General features: G+C 44.6%; 1 protein-coding gene across 1 annotated transcript in view; it reads left to right on the top strand.

Annotated features, from left to right (window-relative positions):
* The first annotated feature begins 1,781 nt into the window (after positions 1-1,781).
* The window catches only part of LOC115768691 (protein tweety), a 30,405-nt gene continuing 15,075 nt past the window's right edge, over positions 1,782-17,111 (top strand). Inside the window, 2 exon segments of the mRNA XM_030713378.1 lie at positions 1,782-1,812; positions 2,827-3,371. Coding sequence (XP_030569238.1) covers positions 3,261-3,371 — 111 coding nt within the window. The 5' untranslated portion in view covers positions 1,782-1,812; positions 2,827-3,260.

Below are 17,111 nucleotides of genomic sequence, written 5' to 3'. Positions count from 1 at the left end.
AAGCGGATAGATAGTCGTACGTCCGTTTCAACAAAATTGAATATGTGAAGCACAGTTGAGCTTTTAATTACAATTTCATAAACTAAAAAGCGCTGCATGTGCACAAAGTACGTAAATCGGTGAATATTCCAGTGTTCATTCCAACGTGTGTTTTTATTCGAATAACCGTGTCGCGCTGTATATATACATATGTGTGTTAGTGTGTGCGTGTGTCGAGTGCCTGTTCGTGCGTGCGTGTGTGTGTGTGTGTGTGTGTTGGTTTACGTTTGAAAAATGCATTTGGTTCGTTATAAACAGCTACAGTTCGATGCGATTCGAAACGCTTTGCAGCGTAGACCCCCAGCAAGAGCAGCCGCAGCCAAGTTCAAGTCCAGCTTTGAATAAACGGTTAATCAAAAGAAAAGAACGCCTTTCAATCGGAAACTCAAAAATTGAGATTCACGTTTCCCTCTATATTTACTTTTCACATGTGCCCGGGCTGATAAGATGCTCGGGAACTGGTGGCTCCCCTGTTTGCTTATTATATCTACTACGCTTCCCTCTGTGTGTGCGTGCGCGCGCCTTCGCATTGCTTTGATTCATGAACAAGATATGCCGACCCGGCGGGCACGCTCTGTAATGGCAACAACAACTTTTAGAACACTGGTCGCCGCCATTGAACAAATATTTATTACTAATAATAATTTTGCCTCAATTTACTTGGCGGCGATAAAACGCTGACGCCAGCTTAAGAATTTTTATAAAAGGTTGCTCAGATTACATGCACACATGCACACACACACACACACACACACACACACATACAACGTTTGTACCTCTCAAAGTGTGTGTGTGTGTGTGTGTGTGTGTGTGTGTGTGTGTGTGTGTGTGTGTGTGTGTGTGTGTGTGTGTGTGTGTGTGTGTGTGTGTGTGTGTGTGTGTGTGTGTGTGTGTGTGTGTGTGTGTGTGTGTGTGTGTGTGTGTGTGTGTGTGTGTGTGTGTGTGTGTGTGTGTGTGTGTGTGTGTGTGTGTGTGTGTGTGTGTGTGTGTGTGTGTGGTGCCTCTGCCCGGCCAGAAACTTGGATAGGTTTGCTCATAATAGTTGTCACCGGAGCTGCAGTCAGCGTTTAAAGCGGTTATTCTCGTTAGTTGTTGTTATTTTGCTGTAAAAAACTTGTTTTTATCGCTGACTATGATAAAAGTGGCACACATTTTATACATTTTTACTATAACAAAAAAGAAAACCAAAAAACTGAAAACTGAAAACTCAGCTGAAAAGCGCTCAAAAGTGTTGCCCCATCTCTTTTACTGTTGCAGTTGCATTTGAATATCTGCTGGCCAGCTATCGTTATCGATATGAATCATGCGCCGACTTGTTTACGTTCCTAAACTATAGCGCTGTGCCACAATTTGAATTCCTGCTGCCCCCCCCCCCCCCTCTCCCCACAAACCATTTTTTGCCCCTCTGTAACTGAGCGCCGCAATACCCTTCGCTAGCCGATAGTTAGGCTCGGCGTTGCCAGCTAGCGCTTAAAAAAGTAGCCGAATTCGAGCTAAAAATAGCTGAATTCTCTTTCTAGCCATGCGAGTCTAATATTTAACATATTCCTGCCATACATCAGCTAATAAGAAGAAGAAACGTTTAATTCGTGCTTTTTATGCATTCTAACGCCTTTGTAGGGCATACGCGTTTCGGTGTGTGTGCAGCGCGGCAGCGCTGTCGAGTTCATTTTCTTGCCTTTGGCAGCCGAAAACGTTGCGCAGGTTTTTCAATTCATTCGCATTTGGACCGCAGTCGCGGCAACAACGCTACTTGCGAAACGAAACGAAACGGTAAATGAAACAACGCCCCGTGGCCGTTAAACGTGCGTCGGTGAAACCAAAGCAAAAAGAAAACGAAAGAATTAATGACAAAAAAAAAAAAAACAAAAAAACAGAAAATACACAACGCGTGCTGTGCAACAACAACAACAACAACAATAACGACCATTTACATAATTGATAATTTAATTTACATAATTGTGCATTTATTTTTGACAACAATAATAAATCGAAGCAAATCTCCAGCGGGGTTGCCGATAAGCAGCGCCTTTTTTTTTTATCAAATTGTGTGCAGTTTTTTTTTGCCTGCAAATTTGGTCCTTTGTTTTTTTTTTTTGAATGGTTATGTTTCTGCGCTGAGTGCGAGCGAGATAGCGAGCGGCGAATGCGGCAGATGAAATCAAAACAAAAATTGTTGTGTGCTTCGCAATTTTGCAAAGTGCCGTTAGGTAGGAAGGCTGCGTATATGCCGTTATATTACTACAGTTGTGTGTAGAATTTATGTTTGTTCTTTTTTTTTTTTTTTTGGTGATTCCTTTTTGTTATTTTTTTGGGTGTGTGAAAAGTGAAAGTGAAAATTTAGCCCAAGCAACGCACACACACACACACACACACATACATACACAGGCACAGACACAGGCATGGGCACGCACGCTGCCACAGGACATAGAAACAAACGAAATAGAGAGAACAAAGAGAGCGAGCGTGTAAGAGAGAGCGCTTGTGTCTAGGCAGGAGAGCATGCGTTTTGGGGTCGGCGCTACAATTTGGAATTTGGCACAGCGTGTGAAGCGCACGCATTAACACCCCCGCAGCAGCCCGGCGCTCTCTCTCTCTCTCTCTCTCTCTCTCTCTCTCTCTCTCTCTCTCACTCGCTCACACGCAGGTTCCCTTGTGCTGCTCTGCGCACACAATTGTCAGGCGTGCGTGCGTGCGTGCCTATGTGTTTGTTTGTGTGTGTGCGCGTAAAGGAAGCATACGAATGTAGCCCAATCCCCCCTTCAACTACTTCTACCCCTCTTGCAGCAGTGAGTGTAATGCGCTAAACTCTCAAGTCAATTTTGCGTTGAAACGAGACGCCGTCGTCGTCGTCGCAGCAGCGACGTTGTGACGTCAAAAGCAGCAGCAGCAGCAGCAGCAGGAGCGTTGCCATATCTACTCCCGCCTGACGCCTCCCCGCAACACACACACCACACACACGCACACACACACAACTCGCATACGAAAACAATATAAAGGAGCACATACCAAAAAACCAAGTAGAAGAAGAAGAAGAAGCAGCAGCGGCGGCAGCACAACGAATACGACAACTAGCCATAATACGTGTGAAAGAGCGGGAGAGACAGATAGAGAGAGCGAGAGAAAGAGAACGTTAGCTTTGTGCGAGCAACAACTACAACTACAACTACAACAAGAACAAGAACAAGAAGAGCGACAACGTTGCAAAAGGAGCCATAAAAATGGAACAGCCGAGCATACTCGTTAAAATCCTGCATTCAATACCGCATGTGAATTACACATTTCGTCGGGTTAATGACACCTTCAATCCGGATAGCGATGTTTACCTAGAGGTGAGTACCGCGCACAAGGATCTAGGAGTAAATACTTCACCCAACCCCCCCCCCCCCCCCCCCTCACACCACCCCCTCGCACGCACGCACAAACAGCGTGCCAAAGTAGCGCCACGGTTTCTATTTCATTTTCTGTAGCATTTGTGGAGTGGCTGCAAGTGCCGCCTCAAGTGGTGCCTCTCCTCCTCCTCTTCCTCCTCCTCCTCCTGCCTCTCCTCCTCCGCCGCCTCCTGGCTGGCGTGTTTGCCCCACTTGAGACCCCGCAATTATGCACTTGAAGTGCGTCCCATTTACAATTGATTGCATTTTGATTTGTTTAGTTTTACATCTATCTACTCGGGTTGTATACACTTTATTGTAGTGTTTGCCATAAATTTCTAGCTCTCTTTTTTTTTATATATATATATTATAGTTTTTTTTTTGTACAAACGCTCTCATTTACCTGTAAGCAGCGCGCTCTCTCTCTCTCTCTCTCTCGCTCGCTCTTTCCAGCTATGCAACTCGGTCCATTTCTCCCTCTCTCTCTCCCTTTCTCTCGCTCTCTCTAGCTCTATCTGCTGCAATTGCACAAAAACTCGCAACAACAACGCGGCGTTGATTAATTTCGATATTTCCCATTTTGTTTACGCCTTTTGTTGCCTGCAAGCGTCTGTCGAGCCCTTTTTGTTCCATTCCCAACACGTTCCGCTCGCACAACGCGCGCTGCTGCTGCTGCTTGCCATGTGCGCTGCATGTGCCCGGATTCTTGTCTACCTCCGCCCTCGCCTCGCCTCTCCTCGCCTTGTCTTGCCTTGCCTTGTCTTGCCTTGCCGTGGTTGGTGGCCGGGGGGCGTGGACGCACAGCTAGTACACACACTTCCGGCTTCCCATATTCTTTTTTTTTGTATTCTTTCATTCCTTTTGTTTGGTTTCTTTTGATTGCCGTTGTCTACGGCCCCCGCCATGAATCAATGGGCATGGCTGCTGGGCCCAGTAGCCGAGCCCGAAATCCCGAACCCTACAGCCCCCCGGCAACAGCCACTCACCTCGATGCGCAGCGGGAACGCACAGCAGATGCCTTTGTTTGGCTGACGATCTGCCTTTGGGTTTTTACGCCTTCACCCCCGCCCCCGCCCCCGTTAACGTCTACCACGCGCAGCGCTTTGAGCCGCGGGTTATCTCTCGGCATCTTTAGCCAGTGGTCCGCATGATAACAGCGGCAGCACAAAAAACAACCCAGACCGTACCGCGCGAGCGTATGCGACTGAACGATACCCTGTTTCCAGCACGATTGGACGGGACTTTAATATAATTCGGGTTAAATTATTCCAGTTGTTCGATTGTCCAAAATTACTCTCAATAAGTTAATGTTCATCAGTTGTCTACAAGTGCGGGGACTTTAAAACTGTGTGCCTCTCAAACTGTAGTCGATATGAAAGATTGGGCGTGGCTATATTTCTTCAAGGCGATCATTAACAATCATTATCAAAACACAATGTGACTCAGCAGCTGAAAAACTCTAAAACTGTAAATGTTGACCTTAAAACTGGGGCAAATACGCAAACTTCTTCTAAATTTAAGACTACAAAACTGTGGCTCCAAAACTGTAATAGTTATATAACTGAGCGATTTGCAATATTACAAACCTTAGCTTCTATGCAATTCAATTCAATGACTCTTAAACTGTAAGTTCGAAGCGGTGACTCTCAAACTGTGGCGACTTAATATTCATAAAAGTGTGCAGAAGACAAATATTTTTTATTTAAGCTTGTGAGCTAACTGAATGGCTCTAAAACGGTGGCTCCAAAACTGTGGCTCCAAAACTCTAAAACTTTGGCTCCAAAACTGTAAGAATTGATTAGTGAAACCAAGTTATGCAAGAGCTTGACATGCCTTGCCTTAAAAAGTGTTTGCGACAGACAATCAACTCGTTATGTCCCAAAAAAAAAAAGCAGGGTATGCTCAGAAATAATGTGGAAAAAAAAGCCGAAAACGTTGCCTTTGTGCTCGGTGCGACGCCGACGTCAGCGCCATTACGCACAAGGCCGAGCCGGGCCACGACCACGTCAACATCAATTACCCGGCCAAGAGCCAGAAACAGAAACAGAAACAGAGCTCGAAGCTGGCTCGGACGACGCCCAAAGGCGTTGCACGTGCGCTCCTTTATGTCCTTTGGGATGCGGCATAGCTCAGCTGCTCCGCTTTGGTCTGGCCTGGTCTGGTCGGGTTTGGTCTGGTCTGGTCTGGTCCACTCAGCCAGCCTTATGCAAATTACCAAATGCCAAATGCACTTCTTTTTTTCTAGTCGGCTTTCAGTTTTTCCAGTTGGTTTTTCCGCACCAACGAGGAGTGACAGAGAGAGAGAGAGAGAGAAGAAGAGTGCCAGCTGCGAGATTTGATTGAAATTAGCTGGCCATTGCAATAGCTTTTAGTCGCTGCCCGCCGCCGCCGGCTGTTGGATGAGGAGGTGGCTTCCAGCGGCATTGTTAAATTCAGGTCAGCTTACCCCAGCCCGACGCTCGTTCAAATTTGTTGTTGTTGTTTTTTTTGTTGCTTTCTGCCTGGCTCGGCTTTGGCTTTTTTTTCTTGGATGCGGATGTAGGTCAGCTGTCGCTGCTGTCGCTGCTGCTGCTGCTGCTGCTGCTGCATTGGGCGTAGTTTTTTACGCGCGTCAGCAAAAAGCGCCGGAGCAGGCACAAACCCACTTCCACTTCCACTCCCAGTCACAGTCGCAGTCGCAGTCGCAGTCAGAAAACGAGGACAGGAGCGAGGCAGGGTTTGGTTGATTTTGTGCTGCTGCTCCAAATTGTTGGGCAGGTGGGTTACGCCGGCTATCGACAGCGCAGTTGTTCGGGTCGCGGCAAGTACGTCACAGGGGATTACCCATGGCCATAATGGGGGCTGACAATGAGCCAGCACTTAAGCCAATTCTGTTAGCGGTTGCGTTTGGCTGGCAAATGAGCCCACTAAGCTAATCTGCTTATCGACTGGAACGCGACCAGCTGATGGGCTGCCGGCCCAAAAGAGACACAAAATTTGCTGAAATTGCATAAGGATCTATTACAGCACGATGAGATAAAAGGAAAGTTGCGATTGTAATAGATTTCAAAGTACGCCCCATCGCTTAAGTTCAAGCTGCTTACGGAGCGAGCCAGAGAGAGAAAGAGAGAGGGAGAGACGAAAGAGTAAGAAGCAAGATGTTTCCCTATTCAATTAGTGCTAGTTCACATTTAACATATGCCCAGCTGCGAGTAGCTGCTCACATACAACTTAAGCGGAGAATTAATCCTTGTTCTATACGTTAAAGCCTTCCACATTTTGTCTATATCTAGTGGCCCTCATAATGCCCAGAATACAGCAAGAAATATCATACTTAACAATATTAAAGCAACATTGCACGTCGACTTCAAGTGACGTTTCCCTGCTTTATCTAGTTACAGTCTAGGAATAGCTGAACATGAGAGGGCCCAAGCCTGATGATATACGGGAAAAGAATTGTACTACAAAGCAAACAGAGCTAAGATTAACCCAGCTACTGGCCATGGTTGTGTACTAGGCATATGCTGAGTTTTCAGCTTTTATTAAAGGGAAAACATCTGCTATTTCTTTAACGCTGATTGATTAGGAGAAGGCCCATGCCTGACATCAGTAGAAACATTTAACTCTGATCCAAGCGGAGCTAAGATTATTTCGGCTACTTTCGCTAGTTATGTGCTGTGTTTTCAGCCTTAACTGAAAGGGAAACATCTGCTATTTCCCTCACACTTTGATTAAAGGAACATTTAAATCCGATTCAAACAGAGCTTAGATTATTGGACTTTGATTAAAGGAACATTTAAGATAATTTCCCTAGTTATGTGCTGAGTTTTCAGCTGTATTTGCAAGCGAAACATCTGCTATTTACTTTTAAATGCCTCTACTTACGCCCGGTTATTTCTTGGGACAACAACAATTTATCATATTTGGAATTGAGACCGGAACTGTATGCCCTTCCCTATGTCCGAAGCACAGCCCAACCCTTACCCTAACCCTTGGCAGTGCCCACTTTCTAGGCGCGACATTATTGCTAGCACTCACTTTGTCTAGCCTCTTATAATTCAAATTGTGTTTAATCAGCTCGTGTCATATAGGCTTCCTGCCTCGCCCGTACGACCCTTTGGCCCGCCTCCTCCTCTCCTGCCCACTGTTCACACATTGCAATTCTGCTGGCGTCGACGCTGCTGTTGCTGTTGATGATGATCAATTTAACCTTCAAATAGCTACACAATTGCTCTTGACAACAATGACAACAGCAACAACAACAACAACAGCAACAATGCTGACGCTGACGAGTGTTGCCCCACAGCCACCTCTTCGGGGCATGCATAACCTGTTTGCCCCCCACCTCAATGGTTTGTCCTCTAGTGTTGATGGAGAGCCTCTCTCTCTATCTTTCTCTCCCTTATTCTCACACTCTCTGCCTGTCTCGCTCACGCCACCTCCTGTGTCATCAGCTGCTTGTCTAGCTGCCTGCCCCAAGGTGATGACGCACTTTGTTGCCCGTGCGGGCAGCTCGCAGAGCTGGGATACCAGCTCTTTGGAACTCGTTACGCATTGGAACCCGCATGTCATGTACCATATTATAGATAGATTCGCATCCAGCATTTTCAATGCTTGTTAGCTTTCATTTATACACGCTCTATACCCATTAGAAAGCGGGCGGCGGAGGCATTTTAAAGTTGTGCGCACGTTTGTGACGGACTGAAAGCATCAAACGTTGTGCAGCTTGTAGCTTCAATTTATCGATAAATATCGATGCTTCACTTCCCATTTGAGAGATAATTAGATACGCAAATATAAAAAACAAATCACTTTACTTGATATTCATAATAGATAGTTATCAATTCGCCAAATTTAACAATTACGCTCTTGTTTAGTAGGCTATAATCGATAGTTATCGATAGCTTACAGCTGACAGCCAACGAGAAAACTAAATCATAAAAAAAGTTTCCCTTTTAATTGTAATTTATGTGCTTAATTGAAAATTATCGATTCGCCAGAGTATATTTCTGTTCTTCCGATACTTCTTCTACTGTTACTATCGATAATTATCGATACTTTTTCTAGTGATACTATCGATAATTGTCGATGGTATTACGGTATCTTTTGCAACAATTATCGATAATTATCGATGGCGTTTTATCAAATTGTTTGAACATCGCTAGGAAGCTCTTCAAGCAACTCCACTTCCAAGCGAAACTACAGGGTATCTAATCGAGTGGAACCAAAGAAATTGTTGATATTTTCCTGCTCTCATGCCTGCCCTGCGTGCCCGTCACGGCTTTATCCAGTGGCATGCCACAGCTGCCACCAGTTAATGCAGCGAGTGTGTTGCAAGTACCTCGAAATGCTGCAGCTTTGACAACTGGCCGGAGCTACCCTCGCCACAAATGCAGCAGCAGCAGCAGCAGCAGCCGGACGCCAGCTGTTGCCAGAGCTCAGAAGTCAGAGTTTACCAACTGCGGCTCGACTATATTTAGCGGGCCCTGTGCGGGAATATCAGCCGGCAAATTATCAGGCACTCTGGCTGACGCCCTCGCAGCCCTGCCCTCCCCCTCCCCGTCTCTCTCTCGCTCACTCGCTCGCTGTTGCTGACTTTCATTTTGGGTTATTGCAATTGAAAATGCAAGATGCCCTGCTTCCGTCTCTCTCTCCTTCTCCCTCTCTCTCTCTCTCCCTCTCTCTGCCTGTCAAATGCAACCACAACAATAACAGGCTGGCAGCTGCCCGCACATTTGCCAGATACATCTGCCAGATACATGGCATGGCCATGTGCCTACTTACAGATACTTTTGTATCTGCTGTCGCTTTTACGGCTCGTCATAAAACTTCTGTCATTCAATCACACACACACACGCGCACACACTTGGCTACTTAGATATAAAGTGCATACTATATCAGTGCTCTGTGCCTAGCCTGACTTCTTGCCTTGCCTTAGACTCAGACTCAGAATCAAACTCGAGCCCGTCCGCTCAGATCGAATGCCTTGCAACTGATCCGCTGCTGCCCCCGCTGCTGCTGCTGCAGCATATTTATCTCATTTGGCCGGTCTGTTGTTTATTTGTGCAACAAGCGTCGTCGTCGACTTTGGAACTTTGGAATGTTTATTTGCCTTTTGCCTTTTGCCTGGGGCTGCTCTAATTTCGTTTAGATTTCGATACATGAAGATACACAACCGCCAGGAAAATCTAAACATAAGCTTACTGAATATCAAATACTCTTGATATGCCAGCTATGCTAGATAAATCAAAACATTCAACAAAATCTGCTCAGCAAATAGCAAAGTGGAGCACACAAGCAACTTAGCTACATGCGGCATTTCAGTTGTTTACAAGACAAGTTTTTCATTTGTAGAACTCTAGAACTTTGAGCCCACAGAACCACAGAGATCTCCAGGAGATATAGAATATAGAATATCTATTCGGCTTTTGATAAATACATACTTCGACTACTGCCGAGCCGACTTAGTTAAGCATCGAGATCCGAGCTCACATCGTAGATCGAAGTTGACTTCCTCAGCCCGGAGACTAGTTTAAGCATGTCGCATGTCGTTTACATATTTCCCCCCCTTAAGGGGAAAAAACGACCACACGCAGTCGATGCGAAAGAATTTGAAAATTGAATTATCGAAAACAGTTGAAAATCTGAGCCTTGGCCCACGCCACGATCAACTGGCTGACTAACTGGCTTTGCCTCCCCGCCTCCTTCTGCTCTCCCCCAATATAAAACGAGAAACATTTCAAGTTCAAAAACGTTTTGATTTCATTTTCTTGGATGTCTGTGGGCGTCGCAAATGGCTCGTTTTGGAATCGATTCGGCCTCATCTTGTTCTTGTCTCACACCGATTTTTTTAGTCTTGTTTTTTGTTGGCAGCTTTTGCTGTTGATCTCACCCTCAGCCCCCGCCAACCATGTGCCCCTCCTCTTTCATGTTGTGTGAAAGTTTGGCGTAGGCGTGATTCTCCCTAACTATGCGACTGCATATGTATATATATATATATATATATCTACATATCTGGCGTGTTTTTGACTTGGGCAGAAATCTCGTGCATTGTTTGGGCCCGGGCACCGCGTATTTGTTTATATGCGCATCGATTTTACGATCTCCCCTCCCAGTTCCAGCAAACATAATCGACTCGCCGATGATGAGGCTTGAATCTTTATTGATGCGTTTTGCCGAGAAACTATGTTAGTTGGTTTAAACGAACTGTTTGATCAGATTGCGGCATATGGGATTTTCTCGAAAGCTAACACGAACCCATAAAAGTTATATGTGGAGCATATGAATACAAACATACGACAGCCCTTTCCATGCATTAGCTAGGAATTTACGCTGGTGACGAAAGCTTTTAGGACCCGAAGCAGCAGATCATCTAATGATAATAGGCTAGGTCTCTGAAAAGCTATTACAAAAAGGGCATTCTCATTAACGTATTCGATGGGCATTTAAGGTTGACCTCCCATTTGAAATGCACTTCACGCCAGTTCTACAATAAGCCAGAATACAATGTTTGTCTATTTCAGCTTATTAATACATAGGGTATGCTTCTCCCTGACCTTGCTATTAGGGCATGCCCGACGAGGAGATGCGCTCAACTGCCCTTTAGCAACATTCCACGCTGTGCCTTCGATTTATGTTCTCTTAGACCTGGCAAATACAGCTACCCGGACTCTGTGGAGCTCGTAACACTTTCAACAGCTTGCCGCTAAATACGGATCGGAGTTTAAAGTCCGATCAAAAGTCTGTCTACACAAACGCGCTAAGCTTAGCCTTAAAAGTTGGTTATTTCATTTTGTTTGGGGAAGGCTGAGATATTCTTAGTCTGAAGAAGAACCTGCAAGAAAAACCTTCGAAAACGAATCAATAATTATCGATGCTATAGAAATGAGAGAAGATATTCGATGAAAATGATAAACTAGACATGTTTCAAGTCTCAATGGGTTTGGGGCATTCAAATCGAACTCAGCTTAACTCAGATTTTGTTTTATGGATATGGATTAGAGTCATATAAAATATTCTATGTCGATAGTTTACCAATATTCTGTAGTTCATCATTTCTTTGTTCTCGCTATTTCCATCACATTTGCATTTGCAATTCTTCCGATACATGGCAGATACATATATATATATATATATATATATATATATATATATACGATTATATATATGTGTGTGTGATCTTTGTTCTCATCTAGAAATTGCGCAATTGTAATTCCGCCGCTGCCCATTCATTTTGTATATTATTTTTAGTGCTTCACGTCACGTGATTTGCATATGAAATGCCATGGTCCGGACTCCAGTTGCCCCTGTTCCCTGTCCCCTGTTCCCTGTGCCCTGTGCCCCACCGTTCCCTCAATATGCGTTTGTGTACATAATTTGACGTGGCGTTTGTGTGCACTTCCTCGACTTCCTCTAGCGACGCTTTTCAATAGTTTGCCTCGGCTTTTTATTTATTCATTGGGCACAACCAGTCTCTAGCTGCCCATAGAGCTGGCCTATTGCTATGGCTATGGCTTTCGGCTTGGGATTTGGGCTTGGGCTTGGGCTTGGGCTTGCCTTTAGCCGGTTTTAAGTTTTCAGTTTTGTAGTTTTCTAGTTTGGACTGTCGGCTTTGCTTCCTGTGCGATGCGTCAAGCAACAGCTCGATGACGCTTCCGTTTGGCGAACCAACAGCAGCAGCAGCTGCTGTAGCCCTCGTATAGCCCCTGGTATTGCTGGTCTTGGGCATGCCAAGGCTACCCAAATCGCAGGCTTGTCGCCTAGTCTGGCTGCAATCTGTTCCCATTCTGTCGTGCAGGCGGACATGTGCCCTACGGGCCTGGATTCTTGCAATGCAATGCTAACACGCAGCATTTCGATTCTGTCGCCAAGTTTGGCAACTTGTAATGCACATGCGATAAATATATATATACGTACTTATATACTAACTGACTTTGTGAATTGAACTAGTTCTAGTTCTTAGCATGGAACTAGTCGACACCCGATCTAGAAGCTATTGACAAAAGAAAAGCTTTTACGAGTCATCCTATTAAAATCAGAGCACTATATCATATAGCCTTTTATACTGAGTCGAAACAACATCGGACTACTATATCATATAGTTACCTTAGGAACCAGATTAGTATCGGACTGCTATATCATATGGTCACAGCGCTCTGCATAGGATGGACCTTGGAACTTTTTTAAAATATGATATCCCTTTGGCAGGGTATCATTAGCTTCGGCTGAATGTTCGCCACATTTTCTGATGCTGTTTCAGCTATCATCGCCTTCAGATTGCGGCATTCGCTTTGTGCCTTGTGCAATGCTGATTGCAGTTGCAGTTCCAATTCCATTTTCATTCGCAGTCACAGTCACAGTTGCAGTTGCAGTTGCAGTCACTTTTAGCTGAAGCCCTCGTTGGTTGCCCCCGGAAGCGGCGCGTCATGGAGCCAAGGCGCAAATTCTGATATTCTGATGTTATATCGCATTTGTCCCACAACTCTGGCTCTCTTTGTTCGCATACGTATATCCGGAACTGTAAGCGTATGTGCACACACTTACGCTCATAACTGTTGTTTGACTAAGGGCATTTTTTTTATTATTATTATTTTGTTGTTGTTTTGGTTGGTTGTCGTGGGGAAAAACTGGTTTTTCCATTAGATCTCAGCACTCAGCTCGGTCTATGTTGACGTTCTAATTTCGGCGCTACGCTAAGAGCCAGGGCAGAGGCCAGGCAGGGGCCTGGGCGGCAGGCGGGCGGCGGGGGGTGGACAGCGCTAAAGTTGTCGCAGCTATAAAAAAATGTTACGAGAGTCACAAGCAACGCCTACATTTGCCCCAAACAACAACTAGAGACACAAGACTGGCAACAACAAATACAACAACAACGACGAAAACAACTCGATATGTTGCATTTCAAATATGAAAGTTTTTTTCGCCTTTCGAAGCGTAGATTGAGAGAGCGCTCTGGCAACTTGCTTTAAATATAAGCTGCAGCTGTGCAGCTTCAGCTTTTATAATATTTACATCCATTGCCAACATCTCTTATTGCACAAATAACTCAAAGGCTAAGCAACCTTTATTTACATCTGCAAAATGTTATTCCTTTCGTTTTTGTAACTAAAGCGCATTTTTATTTAGGAGCAGACACATTATGCATTCGCTTTAGCTGCTTTGGTTGATGAGACGATTTTATTTGACGTGGGCTGAGTTTGTCGAACGGTGCGATACACGATTCCAATAAATGTTCACCAGCATCTCTCAAAATGATAATAAAGCCGATTGTATGGCAAACTAAAAATTTCCGTACAACCATTTTTCATACGTTTTTCCCATCTGCTGGCGGAATTTTCCAAAACCCCGTCTTAGCATGCAGCCCTTAGGGTAACTGAGGTAAAACATTCAACACGCTAGCTCTTATGGTTCTGGGATTACTTGGTCCCTCAGTCAGTCAATCGGTAACGTCAATCAATCAGCCATGCAGTGAATTACATAGGCGGTCCGTCAATCAGTTTTGAATGAGTCAGTCAGTCAGTCAATCGGTTAGTCAGTCAGTCATCCAAGTAGTACATAAGATAGTCAATCAATTAGTAGCTCAATCAGTAACGTGGTCAATCACAGAGTCGCCCAGTCTCTCCAGCACTTACTCACTTAATCAGTCACACAGTCAGTCAGTCAATCAGCTAGTTTATCAATCAGTCAGTCAATTAGCTAGTCAGTTACTTAGTTAATCAATCGCTCAGTCAGCAGCAGTAAATCCGTCAGACAGTTAGTTAATAAGACATATAGTCAGTCAATCAGTCAATCAGTTAGTTCCTCGGTCAGTCAATCAGTTAGTCAGTTACTTAGTCAATCATAAAGATAGTCAATCAATCATGCAATCACTCAGTCAACAGCAGTAAATCCGTCAGACAGTCAGCTAATCACTCGAATGGTCAATCAGTCAGTCAATCAGCTAGTCTGTTACTTAGTCAATCATAAAGATAGTCAATCAATCATGCAATCACTCAGTCAGCAGCAGTTAATCCGTCAGACAGTCTGTTAATCAGACACTGTCAATCGGTGAGTTCATCAGTCAGTCAATCAGTTAATCAGTCAGGTCAAACAGTCAAATATATGTATGTGTATAGATAAATATAAGCGTAGCTTATTTGATTTAATGTTCTATTTGCTTGATTCAAGCTTTGAATCTTTGCATTCATCAGTCGAATTGCTGTTTGCCTGCGATTTGCTCTCGCTGCAGCTGTTTTCTTTAAATATTAGCTAATGCTAATTCCAATAACACAACCATCCACCTATCTGTGCTATATAAACACAAACTAGCAGTATGTATATTTTATAAATGTAGCTGCATGTGTCTTTCTATATGCGCAGCCAAAATCACACACATTTCCCATAGACAAGGGGGGGATAAACAAATGCGCGGACCTGCAATATCTCTGCGGGGAATACATTCGGAAAAAAAACAAAAAGCTCAGCTTCAAGGTTTTTGCTGTCGCTGTTGTTGTTGTTGTTGCTGTTTTTGATGGCAATTTGCTTTGATTTAATTCAATTTAACAGCATCGCCAGCGCGCAATTTGCCATTTTAAGCGTCATTTTGCGGGCCAAAAGGGTTGCCACCCTTGGCTTCAGCGTTGCCACCCGGTTGGGTTGAAGAGAGAGAGAGCGAGGGGGGGGGGGGGGGTTGGCTGCTTGACTGGCAGCTGCTGCCAGCTTTTGGGCCAGTTTTGTCGTGCTTCATTTTGCAGCTAGCATTAAATTGTGAGCCAAGAGAGAGTAAGAGTGGGGTGGGTTGGGGTTGGGGTTGGGGTTGGGCAGGTTAAACGGTACCAGGCTGCCCGCTCAAGTGTCATTCAACCGCGAGGACACGCAAACAGCTAACAACAACAGCAACAACAACGGCGGCGGCGGCGGCACTCGCCAGTTTTAATGATTATTTGCATGTTGCACATACAAAAGGCAACTGTAACTGCAACATGCATATAAATAATAAACAATGTGCCCCGCCCCGACTGGCAACTACCCTGGCCAGGCTTTCGACCAAGCTCCTAATGCGCTGCGTCCAGTTGCCGGCCGTATGTGTCCGGTTCTGATTGAACTTGATTGACAAGTTGGGCTACCTTTGCTGCTCTCATTGTTGTTGTTGTCGTTCCCGATGTCTCAAGTGGCACATCGAAGCACCGAGCTTCGATCGCTGACTCATGCAGCCAGCCAAAGTTGGCGACCGACTGCGTTGGTGTCCAATAACCTGGCCTGAAATTCGAGCAGATGCCCTGTCGCCCTGCCCCTCAACTCCCCCCAAAGAAACACACACACACACACACACACACATCCAGGCACCCACGCATGCTTAGGTAGATATTATATACACCCTGTGGCGTAAGCATCGTGTTACATGTGATGTATGCATATGTTTGTTTGGCTGGCGGTGCTAGGGGGGAGGGGCAGCTAGGGAGTCGGGATTATAATTAAGAAATGTTGATTATAAAGTGTTCTGTTATAGAAAAGTATTCATATTACACACAAACGTTCTGCTAGTTGGCATAACAGCATTTTCATTCAATTACAGGGTATACAACAAGACGAACTGTTCGCTCGATACATACATGTATCTTGATTAACACACAGCTCGTTTTAATTGGACAACAAATTACGTTTTACAATTACAGGGTATATTTAGCTACTACGCTCAGTTGTCTTCCAGGGTATAGCACTTGTCATCTCTACAAAACAAACCCTTATATAACATTCACTTTCTCGCCATATACAGGGTATAGCGCTAGTCGAGCTTGTCAAACGAACGCCTATTATATAAACGTTATAATTGAGAAATTTCCACGTTACTTTTCTCATTGCAATTTTCTGCACTAATTAAATTGGATTGGATAATTGAATCACAACCGCAATTACAGGATATGTCAATAGTTGTGCGAGTTGAGCATAAAAAAAAACCTTTCATATTTTTTTAATGAGTGCCAATGAAATTTCCGTTAAGCCAACCGTTTTTCTGTACCGTTACCTTCCGTTGGGGCCAGCTTAAAAGTTACCCTGGCAACTCCGGTCCAAAACTTTTGCCAGCTCCTTGCTCTGCCCTTGTTCATGTTCTCCTTGTTGTTGTTGTTGTTGTTGCTGTTGCTGTTGCTTTTGTTGTCGTGTCGTGGCGCAGTGTTGCCAATTCAATTAAATTTTGCACCCAAAATGGGCTCCAGCGACAAAAAATTAACTTTCCAGACGTATTTTTACACATTTTCGTTTCGTTTTTCGGTTTCGTCCTTATTTTTCATTTTTTTTTCATTGGCAGCGCAGCCAACTAACAGCAACAACAAAAACAACATCCAGCTCAAACAGCAGAAAACGAGCTGCAAGTTATTCAATTAAAAGTTCACTCAATACCCTGAAACAAATTCGTCTACCCTCGCTTTCAGCTCGTCCCCTTTTCCATCCTCGTTTTTGTTAGCATCCTTCGAACGGCGACCCGGTCTAATGGACGCTTCACTTGGTCCAGTTGCCAGCCGGAGTCAATATTCTTTTAAAGAACGTAAACGTGAACGTGACTTCTGTACGAATATAACAGCAGACAGTTCTGCAGTACTTAAGGAAATATGACCACACTGTCAGCTCTGCTGATGTTTATTAATCGTTTTGCCAGTTATCGATTACATTTGTTATTTTTTTTTTTTTTTGAGTGGGCACAAAAGCAATTTTTCGCAGGAGCGTGACTTGTTTGGTTTAGGGTGGTGG

The sequence above is a fragment of the Drosophila novamexicana genome, unplaced genomic scaffold, assembly GCF_003285875.2.
Source record: "Drosophila novamexicana strain 15010-1031.04,08,12 unplaced genomic scaffold, DnovRS2.1 tig00001939-arrow-arrow-pilon, whole genome shotgun sequence".
In the NCBI taxonomy this organism is placed as follows: Eukaryota; Metazoa; Arthropoda; class Insecta; order Diptera; family Drosophilidae; genus Drosophila; species Drosophila novamexicana.
This window is presented reverse-complemented; position numbering and strand designations above follow the sequence as displayed.